Source organism: Mauremys mutica, chromosome 9 (assembly GCF_020497125.1).
Source record: "Mauremys mutica isolate MM-2020 ecotype Southern chromosome 9, ASM2049712v1, whole genome shotgun sequence".
Lineage (NCBI taxonomy): Eukaryota > Metazoa > Chordata > Testudines > Geoemydidae > Mauremys > Mauremys mutica.
This window is the reverse complement of record NC_059080.1, coordinates 49,107,536-49,126,117: the sequence shown is the minus strand read 5'-3', so window position 1 is coordinate 49,126,117 and position 18,582 is coordinate 49,107,536. Positions and strand designations below refer to the sequence as shown.

At 50.1% G+C, this 18,582-nt stretch overlaps 1 protein-coding gene across 3 annotated transcripts in view; it reads left to right on the top strand.

Annotated features, from left to right (window-relative positions):
* The window catches only part of STK25 (serine/threonine kinase 25), a 36,698-nt gene extending 18,849 nt beyond the window's left edge, over positions 1-17,849 (top strand). For all 3 annotated transcript variants that reach the window (XM_045030341.1, XM_045030340.1, XM_045030342.1), the window contains 7 exons: positions 486-643; positions 957-1,142; positions 1,404-1,549; positions 2,905-3,016; positions 3,446-3,517; positions 13,334-13,470; positions 15,837-17,849. In XM_045030341.1, the coding sequence (XP_044886276.1) occupies positions 486-643; positions 957-1,142; positions 1,404-1,549; positions 2,905-3,016; positions 3,446-3,517; positions 13,334-13,470; positions 15,837-15,876 (851 nt within the window). In that variant the 3' untranslated portion in view covers positions 15,877-17,849. The remainder of the gene's footprint in view (positions 1-485; positions 644-956; positions 1,143-1,403; positions 1,550-2,904; positions 3,017-3,445; positions 3,518-13,333; positions 13,471-15,836) is intronic.
* Positions 17,850-18,582: the final 733 nt, after the last annotated feature.

Sequence of the window (18,582 nt, the reverse complement as noted above, 5' to 3'; positions counted from 1 at the left end):
AGCAGTTGACAAGAAGGTGTGAGGAACAGTTGGCAAGGAGGGGGATGGGGGGGGGGGGAAATAAACATGGGGAAATAGTTTTACTTTGTGTAATGACCCACCCACTCCCAGTCTTTATTCAAGCCTAATTTAATGGTGTCCATTTTGCAAATTAATTCCAGTTCAGCAGTCTCGCATTGGAGTCTGTTTTTTAAGGTTTTTTTTGTTGTAATATTGCGACTTTTAGGTCTGTAATCGAGTGACCAGGGAGATTGAAGTGTTCTCTGACTGGTTTTTGAATGTTCTAATCCTTGACGTCTGATTTGTGTCACATATGTATATGTGTATCTTCCTACTGTATTTTCCACTGCATGCATCCGATGAAGTGAGCTGTAGCCCACGAAAGCTTATGCTCAAATAAATTTGTTAGTCTCTAAGGTGCCATAAGTACTCCTGGTCTACAGGAGTTTCAGGAACCATTTGACTTACTCTTGTTGTGTGAACAGCTGCCAATGTGCTGCTATCGGAACAAGGGGATGTGAAACTGGCTGACTTTGGTGTGGCTGGACAGCTGACGGACACGCAGATCAAGAGAAATACGTTTGTTGGGACTCCCTTCTGGATGGCACCAGAGGTTATCAAACAGTCTGCCTATGACTTTAAGGTGAGTTGGTGGGGTAAAAGAAGGGCTCTTACACTTTATTGCTGCATTACTTAGGTAATACTACATGCTTATGTTAACATAAGGATGAACATAAAGATTGGAGCCTTAAGAGAGTGGGCTCATCATATGAGGGATTGGTGTCGGTTGGGGGAGCCTGTGACTAAATGACCATAGAGACTAAATACCCCATAGACCTCAGGTGATGCTGGTCCCTTCAGTGAAGTGAATGTTGCATGCACCTTCTGCTAGCTGCCAAGTGCATAGCATGACACTTCTCGCTCCTCTGAAGTCACTCTTCTCACTCCTCTCTCAGGCAGATATCTGGTCCCTTGGAATCACAGCCATTGAACTTGCAAAGGGAGAGCCCCCGAATTCTGACCTGCATCCTATGAGGGTGCTCTTTCTGATCCCCAAAAACAGCCCTCCAACACTGGAGGGACATCACAGCAAGCCCTTCAAAGAATTTGTAGAAGCCTGTCTCAACAAGGACCCTAGATTTGTAAGTATCATTTCCTTCCTCTCGCTGCAGATAAAATGGAATGTCTGGGACATAGAACTCTAGAGTCCAAGGTGCCTAGAAATCCTCAGCAGAAAGGCGAGTTAGTGCTACGGTCTTGGCGAGAAATTAGCAGCAGGTTGCAAAATGAAAAAGCAGGCATGGCAGAAATAAAAGACAAAGCGTTTGGGTGTTAGTCATGGCTCTGGCAGATCTTGGCTACTGCTAGGTTTAGCACACTCTCTGTTTCCTGATTTGCCACAGAGGCCAACTGCTAAAGAGTTGCTAAAGCACAAGTTCATCACACGCTATACCAAGAAAACCTCATTCCTCATGGAGCTGATTGACCGATTCAAGCGCTGGAAGTCAGAGGGCCATGGAGAGGACTCCAGCTCTGGTGATTCTGACATGTGCGTATGCCACTTGCCTTGGTGCTTGCCTCCATATCCTGCTGTGGCCTATCCTCCCAAATCCTATTCACTACCACTTCAGAGCACAGAGTCCCAATTAAGTGGGGAAGAGAGAGGGAGGGTCCCTGAGCCAGGTTGGTCTGACTGTTCCCCATCTTCTGGGTAGTGAACATCTGATAGATGTTCAAGCCCTGGTTAGGAGAGCAAAGTATAGACGTCTGAGTAAATAGTATTGCTGTTCTCTTTGCATTTGGTCCCTCATGCTACTTTGGAGCCTTTGCTCAGTTTTGGATCAATGTAGGTGAGGAGCCAAAATTATTGGCTGGAGACAGGAAATGTTTTATGAGCCAAGTACTATAGGACTTAGATGCAGGCCCCAAAATGTGTAAGGCTAGTGGGTTAACCCACTGTGCCACCCCATAGAGCACTCCTTGAAGTGTCTTCTGCCTTCTTTATCTCTAACAGGCATTCAGCTAAATACACTACCTGGCTTCAGAGGAGCCTTCATGGAGGATAGGTCCATCAATGGCTATTAGCCAGGATGGGTAGGGATGGTGTCCCTAGCCTCTGTTTGCCAGAAGCTGGGAATGGGTGACAGGGGATGGATCACTTGATGATTACCTGTTCTGTTCATTCCCTCTGGGGCACCTGGCATTGGCCACTGTTGGAAGACAGGATACTGGGCTAGATGGACCTTTGGTCTGACCCAGTATGGCTGTTCTTATGTTCAGAGTATGTAGCTCTGAGACCATACTGCAGTAGCTGAATGTGGTCCTGCTACCTGTAGTCAAACTGGTATAAGGACGTCAAGATGCTTAACAGTGACAAGTGGATTTTTATTTTTTGGGATGGCCAATTTCAGACCCCTTAAAGGGGCCTGACTCTTCTGAATTGGGTGGTTAGAACTTAATGAAAATCAAACCCTATTAGTGCCTCAAACTGGGCATCTAGAATTGCTAGTTACTCATGAATCTTTACCATAGGTCTCTGTCAGACCAGATTTATGTCTTTGGTTCATGCAGGGATCTGGGAACTAGAAGAATTGAAATGGTAGTTATCTTGGCTCTATGCAATGAGCTGTATGGACCAGAGAGTCTGATAATCTGAAGGTGTTTCAATTTGGATCAAATCAGATTTTCTAGACTGACTTGAATTAAATTTCCCCAGTGCACCTAGAGTGGCAGCTGTTGTTCTGCCCCCTCGCAGAATGCCCAAAGCCCTGGTGTGAAAGGGTAATTATGGCTGGCTGTAATGCATCATCTGGGAGCATAAGGGCTCAGAAATGGAAAGGTTCATGTCCTGTGTGTGTGATACATCGCCCAGGCTGTATGTCTAACTCCTCCTTCTGTTTCTAGTGATGGAGATACAGAAGATGGAGACCAGGGTCCAATCTGGACGTTCCCACCAACTATTCGACCCAGTTCCCTTAAACTGCACAAAGGAATAGCTCTCCATGGCTCTCAGAAGGTCAGTCTGCTGACCTTGTCATCAAAAAACAGGGTGACCAGGAAATGAGTGGGGCCTAGGAGCAGGGAAAGCCGCCTTTCCAGTGCACTCGTATGACATTCTCTGTCCTTAACTTTCTAATATTGCCTCCAGCCTGGCACCTGGGTATGGTGTGGGCAGCATTATAGGGCTGCTTCCATGTCCCCAGGATGCTGACAGTTAATGCTCATTCTCTGAGGACAGGAGTAGGAGTCACCCGAGTAGGAGTCAGCACTAGCCTTTCTACCCAACCAGTCTCATTCCTCCAGTTGTATAGAAGAGTAGCTAATGTTGATCTGTTTCAGACACGGGGGAAGTGGCAGACTGAAGCACCTTTGTGGGCTGGGGTGCACCCTTCCATGGGTATGTTTGCTGCATGTATTCATCATCTCTCCATGTTTTGCTTTCCAGTCTGCTGAGCCCATCAAGCGGCAGCCCCGATCACAGTGTCTCTCCACGCTTGTCCACCCAGTCTTTGGGGAGGTGAGAAGGCCGTTTTCTTTGTTTACGATGGCTGCAGGTGAAGGGGAAGCAGCTGGGTGGCTGTTTGAGATACATGTAAATGGCAGGGATTCTTGAGGGTGAAGAGGAGCAGGGTGCCTGGCAGGGCCAGAGGATAGTGAAACATCTCTTAGTTCAGAAAAGCCAACTCTGTATGTACTGCTTAAATACTTGTCCTGCCTAAACCTACCCTGGGCAGGAGTACAGTGCTGCCTACAGTTTCTTGCCCTTGTTTTTTCAGCTCTTCCTTCTTCTATGTGAGCCTCTTGAGCCCAGGTTACGGAATGCCTGCCCTTCTCTCTGCATCATCCTCTCTGATTGCCTGGTAGCCTGGCCTTCCTCAAGTCCCTCTCCCAGTACAGCTTCCTTCACATTCTAGTGCTAGGAGAATGCCTGATTTCAGCAGCCACCTCACCTGTGTGAGGCTAGGACATGTCCTGCTTGGGCAGAGCAGGAATCAGGGTTTGCCAACATGGGCAACTTTATTTATTTGTTACTCTGTTTAAATCCCCTGCCTAATGCCATCTGCACCCACTCTGTCTTCCCCTGCTACATGCTGCTGCCCACAGCAGGTCACCAAAACGGCATTTTTTGAGAGAAGTTAGATCTAGAATTGGACTTCTGAGAGTTCTAGACCTTCTTTCCATCTGTCCCAATTTTTGTCCTGGTTCTTTAATGGCTGGGCTGGGCTGTGATTAGCAGAGGAAGTGCTAAGGAATTAGCCACCATGCAAGCGATGGAGTAGGGGGAGGTGTAGAGGACCTCAAGTAACTGGAAAACATAAACTTGTCCTAATTGCTGCAATGTTGGTGCCTTTTACAGCTGCTATTATGTGGTTAACGTTATGCACGTAACTTGTGTGGGACAGGAGTCTCCTGTGCTTCTATGGCCCCCCATAATATCTTAGCACTGTGAAGTCCAAGTGAGAGTCACACCCTTCAGCAAGTGCTTTCAGATTCAGGTGTCTGAAGGCAGGCATCTGAGTGAAAGTGGCCTGATTTTCAGGGGTGCTGAGCTCCAGCAATTCCCGCTGGCTTCTGTAGGAGAGGGTTCTTCAGGCACCCACACTTGAAAATAATGTCCCCAAAGCCTCTAGGCCAGTGTCAAGTAGACTTGCCTCAAAAAGCAGCCTGCCTGTCACAGCTTCCATCCCTATGTGACTGGGATAAAGCCTCGGGCTGGGGGCACTGATAAGTGTGTTTGAATAGATTGTGCACATTTTCAAAACTTGTTTTATTTCTTACCCTGGTGGAAAATCCCTCTAAAACCTAACAGGGATGAGTGTAATTCTGCAGACCTATAAAATTTAAGGACCTACAGCCTTTCGAGTTTTTTTTTTTAATTAGCCTATAGAAAGGTCTCTATTAAATTTCATAGGTTTGAAGAATCACACTGTCTTCAACCCTGTTAAGTTCCAGAAGGCTCTTCCATTTGGCTTGCGTTTTATAGGGTAACTTTTAGAACACATTTACAAAATGCACAAAATATTTAAGGCACTTTCTCTTGCTTAGCTTGAAAAATCAAACTAGCTCCCATCACAGACCACTGAACAAGGTGGGTGATGTAATATCTCTATTGGACCAACTTCTGTTGGTGAAAGAAACATGCTTTTGAGCTACACGGAGCTCTATATAGGTCTGACTGAACAGTTAGTCATTAGATGTTAGTAGCTTGTGGGTTTTCTACCCACTTGGGCATGTGCTTGGCAAAGGAAAGGCTTCATATCCCACTGTCCTTCCCCTGAGACCCTGCACGTGAGTTCTTTCATCAAGTGGAGGTGAAAGTAGATCCTTAGGTGAGATTGTGAATGACTTTTCAGTCCAGCAGTTCTCAGTGCACTGAGTGCTGCTTGTCTGTCATTCCCCAACCTTGGTTGCTGCATATAAATAAATAGTGAAGTATGTGGGTTGCTGTGACAGCTGAGGCTTTTTTTGTGTGTGAAATGGCAGTTCACTCATTGAGGGAAGGCAGATGTGTCTTGTTAAAGAAAGTTAGTTTTCCTCCAGCAGGGGGACTGTGAGCACAGAGATGGTCCCAGCCTCAGATTAGCATTAAGATTTGCCTTGTTCTGCTTTCTGTCTTTGTGAGAGGGGACGTGAACTCAAAGAATTAGGTTGATCCAACGATTACATGCAAGGAAATATGAGGACAAGTTAAAGCCACTTAATCAGCATAGTTGAGATGAAGGTAGTTAAGATTTTTAACTGACCTAGATGGTGGTTAGTTGGCATAGATATTGCAGTGTCAAGAGGAGCTTCTGCTTTCAGCTTTGCTTTTTGTTTAGTGGAAAATACTGTGGGAAAGGCACAGAGTTCAGGCTGATTGTGCAGGTTACTGTTGCAGGCTGGACTTGGAGAAAGTTACCCAAATGAAGGGGGAAAGAGGCTACAGCAGACAAGCTATTCAGGGCCTGTAAAATCTGTGTTATGTCATAAACAGCGAATATGTTGTCCTGTTCTGTCTTGATATAGCAATGGTGCTTGGCCTGGAGTTTCCTAATGTTGAATGTTCTGCTCTTTGTGTACTTTAAATAAATGACTGCACCATGCAACTTGCATGAGCTAATGAAAGACAGAACAAAGAGTTCTCATGCAAGATAAAATTCCCCCCTATGCAGAGGCTAGGACAAGGCCTGTGCTCCACTCTTGAGCATTTAAATGGCACACCGGCCTTATGTCAATGCTCTGCATGGGAGAATCTCCCCTTCTTCTTCGAGTGATTGCTCCTATGCATTCCAGTCAGGTGTGCGCGCCGCGCGTGCACGGCTCTCCGGAACATTTTTACCCTAGCAACTCCGGCGGGCCGGCTGGGCGCCCCCTGGAGTGGCGCCGCTATGGCGCCGGATATATACCCCAGCCGGCCCGTCGGCTCCTCAGTTCCTTCTTACTGCCCGTGACGGCCAGTTGGAACTGTGGAGTGATCTCTGTCCTCCACAACCCTAGCTCTCGCTACTTTTTCCTGTATATAGTTCTTTCATTACTTAGGGCTAGTCTACACTTACTGTCCGGGTCGACGCGGTGAGTTCGACTTCTCGGAGTTCGAACTATCGCGTCTGATCTAGACGCGATAGTTTGAACTCCGGAAGCGCCGCGGTCGACTCCGGTACTCCTCCACTGAAAACGGCGGTGGTGGAGTCGACGGGGGAGCCGCGGAGTTCGACCCCGCCGCGTCTGGACGGGTGAGTAGTTCGAATTAGGGTACTTCGAATTCAGCTACGCTATTCACGTAGCTGAATTTGCGTACCCTAATTCGAACCCCCTTTTTAGTGTAGACCAGGCCTTAGTGTAGATAGTTCTGTTAGTTAGTTAGTTTTAGGATAAGGGGGGTTCCCCCTCCTTTTCCTCTCCCGGTGCGGGCTCATGCCCAAGGCACCGGGCTTTAAGCCCTGCGCATCTTGCCAGCGGCCTATGGCTGTCGGGGATCCTCACGACTCCTGCCTCCGTTGCCTCGGGGAGAGTCACAGGACAGATAAGTGCCCTATCTGCTCCGCTTTCAAACCCCGGACGCGTAAGGAGCGGGACATTAGGTTAAAGCAGCTCCTAATGGAGGTGTCGCTCCTGCCCCCGGCACCGTCTGCGCTGGCACCGAAGACTACATCGGTGCGGAGCGCACCGGTGGCCCTGAGCCGCTCCGGCACTGAGGCTCCGCGACCTCAGCCAGCGGCACCGAAGGCCCGGCACCGCTCCCTGTCGCCATCAAAGAAGCGCAAGCCAGCGAAGGCAGCTGCCAAGTCCCACGCTGAGGGCCCAGCAGCCAAGTCAATTACGCCACCTGCGGTCTCCGCTGTGGCCGTGCACAGGACGTGCACCGGGCCGTTGACTCCGGCGCCGCAAGGGCCGTCGAGTCCGGCACCGCCATGCTCCCCGGCACCGACCGCGGTTGAGCTTCGGCTGCCATCCACGCCTGAGACTTTCTCTACGGCGCGCGAGCTCATAGAGCTCACAGAGGCACCGAGCCTCCGGCCCCCGGCACCGCCGGTGCTGGCTGTTGTATCGGCGGGAAAGCCGGCGATGATGATCCGGCCCCCTTCTCCGGACGGACGGCACAGATGGCGCTCCCGGTCTCGTTCCCGGTCCCGACGCAGGTCACCGTCCCGCCGCTCAAGATCCTGGCACCGCTCACCATCGCGGTACTGGTCGCCGTCCCGACGCCGGTCGCAGTCCCGGTACCGTTCAACATCGCGGTACCGGTCGCACTCCCGGCGTCGCTCCAGGTCCCGATCGCCTTCGCGACGGCACCGACGGAGGTCTGCTTCCCGGCACCGTGACTCGCGCAGCCGCTCCCGGCACCGCAGGTCCGGATCCCGGTCGAGCTCCCGGCACCGGTCGATCTCCCGGCACCGCGGCGGACGTTGGTCTCGGTCACCATCCCGATACCGTGATGCCCGGCACCGATCCTCGGCACCGTCCGGGGCCAGACTGCCCTTTTCCACGGCGCAGTCCGTCAGCGCCTCCGCACCCCCATGGCCATCCCGCCCCGCGTCGGTCACTTCCGGGGCAGACAGCAATGGGCACCTGCCACCTACTCCGCAGAGCCAGCCTCAGGGTGCACAACAGTGGGGCTTCTGGGTACCCTGGGCCCAATACGACACTCAAGGGGTACCCTTTCCTCCAAGAGCCCCTGCCTCTGAGCGCAGGGTACTGGAGGCCACCGTCAGCCGACCGCCCCCTTCGCCACCGGGTTCGGTTTCGGTACCGCCTGACCCCCAGAGGCATCCTCAGCCCGAGCCAGCCGATCAAGCGCTGGAAGATCCACCCACGGAGGCTGTCGTCCAGGGCTTGTCCTCGTCGTCGTCACCAGACGAGGCGGTGGCTGGAGCATCTGCCAAGGATCCTCCACCGATAGACTTGAGGGCCCACCAAGACCTCCTTCGCCGCGTGGCGAAGGCCATAGATCTCCCCGTAGCAGAGGTCCAGGAGGATGAGGACCCCGTCACGAACGTCATTGGAGCGGAGGCTCCAGTACGGGTGGCCTTACCGTTCATTCGGACAATCCAGAAGAACGCCAATACGCTCTGGCAGTCGCCGGCATCCATCCCTCCTACGGCCCGCGGGGTCGAGCGCAAGTACTCAGTCCCACCTGCGGGCTATGAGTATTTGTATACTCACCCGACCCCAGACTCGTTGGTCGTGCAGTCGGTCAACGACAGGGAGAGGCATGGTCAACCCGCCCCTGCGCCAAAGTCGAAGGAGGCGCGGCGAATGGACCTGTTAGGCCGTAAGGTCTACTCGGCCGGAGGCCTGCAACTTCGCATCGCCAACCAGATGGCCCTCCTCGCCAGGTACACGTATGACATCATGGTGTCCCTGGCGAAGTTTACAGAGTTGCTCCCAACAGCCTCCCGCCAAGAGTTCTTGACGATGTTGGATGAGGGGAAGAAATCTTGCAGGTCCTCCATCCAGGCCGCCCTTGACTCCGCGGACTCGGGAGCTCGGACCCTAGCCTCAGGAGTGACGATGCGGCGCATCTCCTGGCTGCAGTCCTCCACACTGCCACCGGAGGTGCAGTACACATTGCAGGACCTGCCATTTGACACCCAGGGTCTCTTTTCCGAGAAAACTGATGCCCAGATCCAGACCCTGAAGGACGGTCGCATAGCGATCCGCACCCTTGGGATGCACACACCGGCTCCACAGCGCCGGTCCTTCAGGCAGCAACCCTCACTTCCTTTCTCTCAGCATCGGTATCGCCCTTACAACAGCAGGCGACCGGGCCAAAATCGCCGTTGTCCATCCAGCAAGAGGCGCAACCAGACCCAGGCCCCTTCCAAGGCCCCGCAAGGCTCCAAGCAGGCCTTTTGATGGGACGCCCAAGGACGGCCCATCAGTCTCTCCACCGGATCCTACCCTTTTGTTTTGCAACCGCCTCTCCCATTTATTTTCGGCGTGGTCCCATATAACTACGGACAACTGGGTGCTCCAAACAATCCAGTCGGGATACCGCCTTCAGTTTGTTTCGCCCCCCCCTTCCCACCCTCCCTCCCTGTCCCTCTTCAGGGACCCCTCTCACGAGCAATTCCTCTTACAAGAGGTCCAGACTCTGTTGAGCGTGGGTGCCATAGAGGCAGTGCCTCAAGACAGGCGGGGCAGGGGATTCTATTCCCGATATTTTCTAATCCCCAAAGCGAAAGGAGGGCTACGTCCTATACTGGACCTTCGAGAGCTAAACAAGTATCTGCTCAAGCCCAAGCCCAAGTTCCGCATGGTCACCGTGGGGACCATCATTCCCTCTCTGGATCCGGGAGACTGGTTTGCCGTCCTCGATATGAAGGACGCGTACTTCCATGTCGCGATCTACCCTCCCCATCGACGCTACCTGCGGTTCGTAGTCAACAACGTTCACTACCAGTTCGCAGTGCTACCATTCGGCCTATCCACCGCACCGAGGGTGTTTACCAAATGCATGGCGGTGGTTGCCGCAGCCCTCCGCCGTAGTCAGATACACGTCTACCCATATCTCGACGACTGGCTGATTCGCGGAAAGTCTCGGCGGCTGGTAATGGACCAGATGACAGAAATCCTGTTCCTCTTTCAACGACTCGGTCTTCTCATCAATGCCGAGAAGTCCTCATTGATTCCGTCGCAGCGGGTGGAGTTCATTGGAGCGGTTCTCGACTCCACGTTGGCCAGGGCCTGCCTGCCACGATCACGGCACCAGACAATGGTCTCCATCATCAGAGACCTCGTCACCTTCCCTACCACGACGGTGCGATCCTGCCTCCTGGGCCACATGGCATCCTGTACGTATGTCGCCACGTATGCGCGGCTCCACCTACGCCCGTTCCAGTCCTGGCTAGCGTCGGTGTACCGGCCGCATCGAGATCCCATCGACATGGTGGTCACAGTCACCAAACCAACTCTCGAGTCCCTCAGCTGGTGGCTAGACCCGGAGGTCGTGTGTGCGGGAGTCCCGTTCCACCCTCCTCGCCCATCCGCCACTCTGACCACGGATGCCTCAGCGCTCGGCTGGGGAGCTCACCTGGGCGACCTACACACCTAAGGCCTTTGGTCACCCCAAGAGCTCGCTCTACACATCAACATCCGCGAGCTGCGAGCGATCCGTTTGGCGTGTCACACCTTCCGCACCCGCCTGCAAGGCCGCTGCGTGACAGTGTTCACGGACAACACGACGGCGATGTTCTACGTGAACAAGCAGGGCGGAGCCCGCTCCTCCCTCCTCTGCAAGGAAGCGATGCTCCTGTGGGACTTCTGCGTGACCCACTCCATTCACCTGGAAGCGTCCTTTCTTCCAGGAGTGCAGAACACGCTGGCCGACCGTCTCAGCAGGTCGTTCCTCTCCCACGAGTGGTCTCTCCGTCCCGATGTCGTGCACACAATCTTCCAGACGTGGGGGTTTCCCCAAGTAGACCTATTCGCGTCCATGGAGAACAGGAAGTGCCACCTGTTTTGCTCGTTCCGGGGTCGCTCACCGGGCTCCCTGTCGGACGCCTTCCTTTACTCCTGGAAGGATCGCCTCCTCTACGCCTTCCCTCCGTTCCCGCTCGTACACCGAGTGCTACAGAAGCTGCGGAGGGACAGAGCCCACGTCATACTCGTAGCTCCGGCCTGGCCGAGGCAGCATTGGTACACCCTGCTGCTAGAGCTCTCCGTTCGGGATCCCCGTGGCCGGACCTCATCACACAGGACTTCGGCAGACTCCGCCATCCAAACCTGCAGTCCCTCCATCTTACAGCCTGGTACCTGCGTGGTTGACCCACGCAGAGCGGGGCTGTTCGGCGGCAGTACAGCATGTCCTGCTAGAGAGCAGAAAGCCTTCCACTCGCTCCACCTACCTTGCAAAATGGAAGCGATTCGCACTCTGGTGTGACCAACGAGGACTCAATCCATTCGTAGTCCCTGTCCCTACCATCCTGGACTACCTCTGGTACCTTAAGGAGCAAGGTCTTGCGGTCTCCTCCCTGAGGGTACACCTGGCAGCAGTGTCCGCCTTTCGTCCATCTGTGGAAGGTCGGTCCATCTTCTCCAACCAGATGGTTTCCCGCTTCCTTAAAGGCCTGGACCGCTTATACCCACCGGTGCGGCGTCCTGCCCCGGCCTGGGATTTGAACCTCGTCCTGGCCAAGCTTATGGGTCCGCCCTTTGAGCCTCTGGCCACGTGCTCTCTGCTCTACCTCTCCTGGAAGACAGCCTTCCTCGTCGCAATTACATCAGCGAGACGAGTCTCAGAGCTCCGTGCTCTAACGGTTGGTCCTCCATACACCGTCTTCCATGGAGACAAGGTGCAACTTCGACCACATCCGGCCTTCCTCCCTAAGGTGGTGTCGGCCTTCCACCTCAACCAGGACATTTTCCTCCCGGTTTTCTTCCCGAAGCCGCAAACCTCACTTCGTGAGCAACAGCTGCACACCCTGGACGTCCGCAGGGCGCTTGCCTTTTACATCGAGCGGACGAAACCCTTCCGACGCTCGACCCAGCTGTTTATCGCAGTCGCCGACCGCATGAAGGGCGAGCCGGTCTCCTCACAAAGGATTTCCTCCTGGGTGACGGCATGTATCCGCACATGCTACGAGCTTGCTCGCGTGCCAGCATGCCGCCTCACCGCTCACTCCACAAGGGCGCAAGCCTCGTCGGCTGCCTTCCTGGCCCATGTCCCCATCCAGGACATCTGTAGAGCGGCTACCTGGTCTTCTGTCCACACCTTCGCCTCCCACTACGCGTTGGTGCAGCAGTCACGAGACGACGCAGCCTTCGGCTCTGCGGTTTTACACTCCGCCACGTCTCACTCCGACCCCACCGCCTAGGTAAGGCTTGGGATTCACCTGACTGGAATGCATAGGAGCAATCACTCGAAGAAGAAAAGACGGTTACTCACCGTAGTAACTGTTGTTCTTCGAGATGTGTTGCTCCTATCCATTCCAGACCCGCCCTCCTTCCCCACTGTCGGAGTAGCCGGCAAGAAGGAACTGAGGAGCGGACGGGCCGGCTGGGGTATATATCCGGCGCCATAGCGGTGCCACTCCAGGGGGCGCCCAGCCGGCCCGCCGGAGTTGCTAAGGTAAAAATGTTCCGGAGAGCCGTGCACGCACGGCGCGCACACCTGACTGGAATGGATAGGAGCAACACATCTCGAAGAACAACAGTTACTACGGTGAGTAACCGTCTTTTTTCAGGATTATGCTAGATTGAGGGACCGGCTAGCTCAAGGTCTGAATCTTGTCAGCAATCTCCCTTCCACCTCTAGGTAATTAGTTCAAAACAAACTCAGGTTGTTACAGGGAGTGTTCTGTGACGTCAATCCAGTATCCGTTCCTCACAAAATCCATCACCATACGTGGCACCTGTCTAGTAGCCCCTGTAGAGATCAGTGAGTGAGCATGGACAATGAACTGTCCTCCGTTCTAGAGGTAGCCACACTGAGGCAGGTTGGCAGTGTGGTGTAGAGAAGCTTGCACTGCTATGTGGTTCCTGGTCTTTGGACCTCAGGGCTGTCAGTCCAGAGCACTTAATTTGTGTGTGGGAAAAACTTGGCAGGGTGTTTGCTTTGTTAAAGGCTTGGCTGTGATTGTCTCGCTATGTGAGGTGGGAAGCTAAGTAGCATGTGGAGGAGTGTGTTCAGAAAGTGTGTGAAAACTCACTTTGCTTGGTCTGCCCTTATTCCTATTCAGAGAGGAGAAAGCCCTGGGGTGCGAGGCTTGTAGGAACCTACCTGTTAGTTGCCTAGGTCCCCCAACAAAACCACATTGAAAAGGGAGACTCCTTAATATTCATTCTATGCTGATCTGCTTGGTGAATGCTTTCAGATGTCACAAGCTGTTAACACTGTGTTTCTGGCTTGCAGCTCAAAGACAAGCACAAGCAGACTGGAGGGAATGTGGGAGCTATGGAGGAGCTGGAGAATGCCTTTAGCTTGGCTGAGGAGTCCTGCCCAGGCATTTCTGACAAACTGATAGCACACATGGTGGAGCGGGTACAAAGGTAAAAACACTCTCTGACATGTGGGATGGGGATTAGGGGCATGCGTTGAAAATTCAGTGGTTCAGATGTGTTATGGTAAAATCACAGGGCAAGTATGGATTTGTCATTCAAGAGCCAAAACATCCAAGAAGCGTGTGTGTTGACTGAAGCAAACCTTGAGGTGTCTAAGACACTACTTTGAATCATTCTCCATTATGATGCACTGTCATGTTGACCTCTATAGCTGTGCAGAGCATATGGCTGGTGCCCTGAGCATCAAGCGATACTTTCAGCCACTTTCAGCTCTGATGCATGATGTGTCATGGGTTGTTACTAGCCCAGCTAGTGTGACTGTGTACCATATCATTCATTTATACTTCAGGGCATTACCATCCTCTCAAAATCTGTTTTCAAGAACTGTTGGCGCTCAAACACATGTGAGCCGTGAAAGCTAACTGTAGCTTTCTAGGACTAACCAGTGGAGCTATGGATGGAGTGTAGTTGTAGTCGTGTTGGTCTGAGGAGATTAGAGTTGAGCTATGTCAGTTTCAGAGGAATGTAGGGAAGGGGATGCACCTTTTGTCTTGGTTTTACATACACCATGGCAGCTGAAGGGGAATAAGACAAAAGTAACAAACAGTGGAAATCGAAGATCTTCTGTATGTATTTGGATGTTCTGTTGTATTTGCAAGGATTTAAAACTGCTTGTAGTATTTTGGCTGTATTGCTGAGTATTTTTATCTTTTGATCTGTTTATACACAAAGAAATGTTTAATTACACATCACAGTTCTTAAAACTCTGCTAGATTTTTAAGTAGAACTCCGTAAGCAGATGAGGTGTAACTTCCTTCATGTCATTTTGAAGCTGTGATAACTTTGGAGGCTCTGCCGTTGGCAAAAAAAATGAGTGCTGATTTTGCTTTCCATTAATATTTTGAGCCAAGAAACTAACCCCCTGCATCTTCCTAAATAATGACCCAACATATGCTTGGTTTCTTTGACTCTTTAGGTAAAGAATAACTATGGGATTGTCTCCCTTCTTTTGATAGTCCTATAAACCTTTGAATGTATTCTTCGAAAAGTAAGCCCAAAGTTTCTCTCTCCTGTTAGGGTGTAGATGCCATGCTGTTTTCTTTCATGCTTGTTAGCTTTGTTTACCATATATGTTAATGTACTAGGATTGTATCTGCCTGACCACCAGGCTGATCAGACAAGTAAACACCCATTCTTTTGTCTAGGGTAAACTGGGCTTATGCATTGCTTGCCATACACATTTGAAGAACATAATTCTAGCACATATTTATAACTCTTTGTACATAAGTCTAGTGAGTATGTCAGGCCTGACAGGAATTGCTGACACAGAATAATGAACCACCAGGGTGTCTGTGTGTCTTGAGAGAAATGTAAGAGGAACTAAATAAGAAGAATAGTTTTAAAACATGACAGGTTGTCTTTTTTTGCTTGTGCCATTTCCTTTAATATATAGACATGGTTCTTTTTTGCGTTTTTTAATTTGGGAATCGTTATATCAGTTTTTGAGGGCTGAGAAAATAAAAGCTTAAGCTGTCTCTTGTGATCATGCTGCTAGTTCCTTCTTTTTGCTGACAGACTGAAGTTGAAATGAATTCCAATTTAGAGAGAGAGAACCCTTGATGTCCTTACCTATTAAATCAATTAAAGTTTATAAGTAAAGGTGAAGCAAAAAAGTATAGGGTTTCAGGTTCTTAAAACCTATTACTATATTGGGCAGCATTGATAACTAACGTGACCTGCATAACACAAGCCATAGAATTTAACCGCCTATAGCAAGCCCATTATACACCTGAGCCAGAAAATATCTTTTACAAAGTCACAAATTTTTCAGTCTGTCTTAACTGCCAGACAAGCCAATTGGCTGCAGTACTACTATCTAGAATGAAGTCAAAGGGATTCTTTCTAGCAGCAGCCTAGGTGTGGTAGGACTGGGCTGTAAATGAACCAAGAAATGTCATCACTTTTGAATACTGATGAATTTTCTAGAGGCTAGGAGAACTTCCTGGAGCTAAGTTGTGACACTCCCACCCCACTTAAGCATTACTCTTGCAATTGGGTAATGTTCTGAGTTGCTTGCTTACTCAAACCACATGGCAGAAAATGCCCTCCTGTACTGTTACGTAATCATCCCCTTTCTCAAGGGCTTTGCTTTTATTTTTTGCCTAGCTAGACAACTGCCATTGCTTTGTCAGTCTATCAAATGAAACTCAAGTGTGTGCAGTGTGCCTCTTCTATCATTGTCCATCATAGTCTCTGGTGGGTGTGGGGGGGTTCTAACCCCCTAGTGTGTCATTCAAATGGATGAGTGCAGCCAAAGTCACTTGTCTGTCCTTTTTTCCCCCCTTTCTCCCCAGGTTTTCACACAGCCGGAACCACCTGACTTCAGCCCGCTGACCAGTACAGTTGTTGCTGCTCTTTACGGGGAAGGGAGGATTTTCCCAACTTCATAAGAACTAAATCTCTAATCCAGACCACCGTCATCTGCTGTTGGATGTAACATTGTGACTCCAGGACATTTCAGAGCCTGCATCTATACATGTTTCCATGACAACCAAGGGTGGGGTTCACAATGCAAGTACAATTTAGACCTTTTGCAGAGCCCAAGGAGGGGCGGTCTAATTGTTTTTACACTGTTCTCAATGGAGTTTTTAATTGTTCTCCCTGTGGACGTATCCATTTTTATTTGATTCCGAGCTTGTTAAAAGGTAAAATCCTGGCTGGTGGAGCAAGAAGGAAGTTCTCCTGTACTCAGATGTTTCAAAAGGGAAGTATGATGGGTTCAGCCTTCTCCTCTCCCCCAAGGAAGTGTAGGTGAGTGGTAATGCACAAGGAGTACAGGTGGCTCCAGGCTTTCCATACACTACAGCATTCTAGTGGAGTCAGAGTGGCACTCTGGCCCCACAAGATTTTTTCAACTCCTTCATACACTAGTGGAACAAAGGCTTTAACTAGTAGCAGTGAAAGTAGGTTTGCTGCTGTCCTTGCTACTCTTCATTCAAGAGTAGCTGCGTTGTTTTGTCACTTTCACAGGATGGGTTTGCTGACTGTTCTGCCAGCGTCACTCTTACTTTACTTAAGCTACACTAGAGCAAAGTTTGCCTCACTTCCACAGAGCAGCAGTGACAAGGCAGCTGCATTTGGTCTAAAACTCTCTCAAGTGGGGTTAGGAGTTGCTTATGCTTCCTGCTGCTTCTGACCAGCAGACATACCAGGTGTGTTGGCTTGTGGCAGACTGAACGCCATGACTATCCTAAGGTGAGACAGACTAAACACTAAGATTAAAGTGCATTAGAAAAGGAACCTTTGTCATGCAAAGATGTTTAAAAGGTGAGTCTGAAATTCTTTACAATGATTCTCAATTGAAGAAAATTCAGCTTTTTCTTTACCTATTAAATGGCTGATATCATTGCTCTTTGGTGGCTATATCCCAAAGTCAATTTCTCCCCTACTTTACTCTCATGAACCATTTCTTAAAACTGTGTTCTAAACAACTTGAAGCCAACACAGTCTCAACCAGAAGTACAATCCACATAATGAGCTGCATCTCTTCTTATCAATGTATTAGCTGCCCTTCAGTAAAGCAGACACTTTGGTCATTCAGGGTATTCCTATGGAGCAACTGCACCTAGTTTTGCTTTCTTGACAATGCTAGTTTAGCCAGGAATTTCAGTTCTCCACTTTGTCATAAATTTGTATACAAGATACTCTGAGGATCTGGAAGGAAACCAGGCTTGTAAAGAGACAGGGTTGAAATTTTGAAAGCTGGGTGCCTAAAGCTAAGCAGCTATATCTTATGTTCACATAAGTGATGTGACTTCAGGTAGCTCTTACAGCTCTCCTAGAAGCCAATGGGAGCTGCAGATGCTCAGTGCCTCTAAAAGTTAAGTGGTCTAACAGGTAAATGTGGATTGTGCTTCCTACCTTCAGCTGTGCAGGTTTCAGAATGTTGGGCTGGAGTCTCTACAAAGAGAACACATGAGCCCCATCACTTAGTCTTATGCTAAAGTGAACTGCAAACAATCTTTACTGCTCCTCTGTGATGTATAAATACAGGCTCTGTGTGTTAACACTGCTTATCTTGTAGAAAATAGCTGCTGTTGTCATCTCTTGCTAGAGCTCACTTGTGGAGCAGAGTTTATTTTATGTACTGAGGTAACCATGGAGCCTGTATTTATGCACAATTACAAGTAAAGGGAACACTCAGCCAGGCAAAAGGGAAAGTCTCCTGCTGCTTTTAACTTTATTCTGTTCATGATGGTAGCATATTGTGTTAATAAGGTACCTTGTATTATCCTTCACATGCACTTCAATGTCATGAGTAAAGATGATTTTTAAGGAAACAATCCCCATAAATTTCCTCCAGTATTCTAAGCAACAGTGGTGTGAGTTTTTAAAAGAGCACTGAAAGTAGTGGTTATTATAGCTTTCAGTTACACAGAATGCAAAGACCCTAGAGCTTTAACAAACATCACAGACCTTTCATAAACCAAGTGGACTTCTGCTGATGTATGAGTGTATCCTCCCTGCCCTCAGCACGGCGGAGCTAGAGGGGAGTTGAAAATTACAGGCCAAGCTCTCACCTAACACCCTTTTAGGGAAGGAAATACTTCCTCTATTCCCTTGAAGTTGCTTTGGTGATCTTTAAATTGCAGAAACGTTGGTCCACAGCTGCAACATAAGATGACTTCAGCAGTGAAAAATGATGATCTAGAACATCATTGAGGGTGACTGTGTGGCAGACAAAGCTGCCTGAGCCTGATGTTAAGCTGACAACTGCTTTAGAAACAGGATAGACATCTTTCCCCCTTCCTGCCAAACCTAGGAACTGCAATTCTGCATAAAAATGTAGGTGTTAAAACATTTCCTCTGTTCTCCTGTAGCATCCTGCCTCCCCCAAGAGAATCTGCTGCACAAATAGACCAACTACCCAAACAATGTAGGGGGAGGAGGGGTGGCATAGAACAGCCACAGACAACCAAAAGGAAAGGAGACAAAACAACTGTTGGAGCACCAAGGGGGCTACTCATCTGCCAGCCTATGCAGTTTGGGTGACAGCCCCCCCAACAGGAAATTGGGAATCCCTGAAGTTGAGTGATTTGG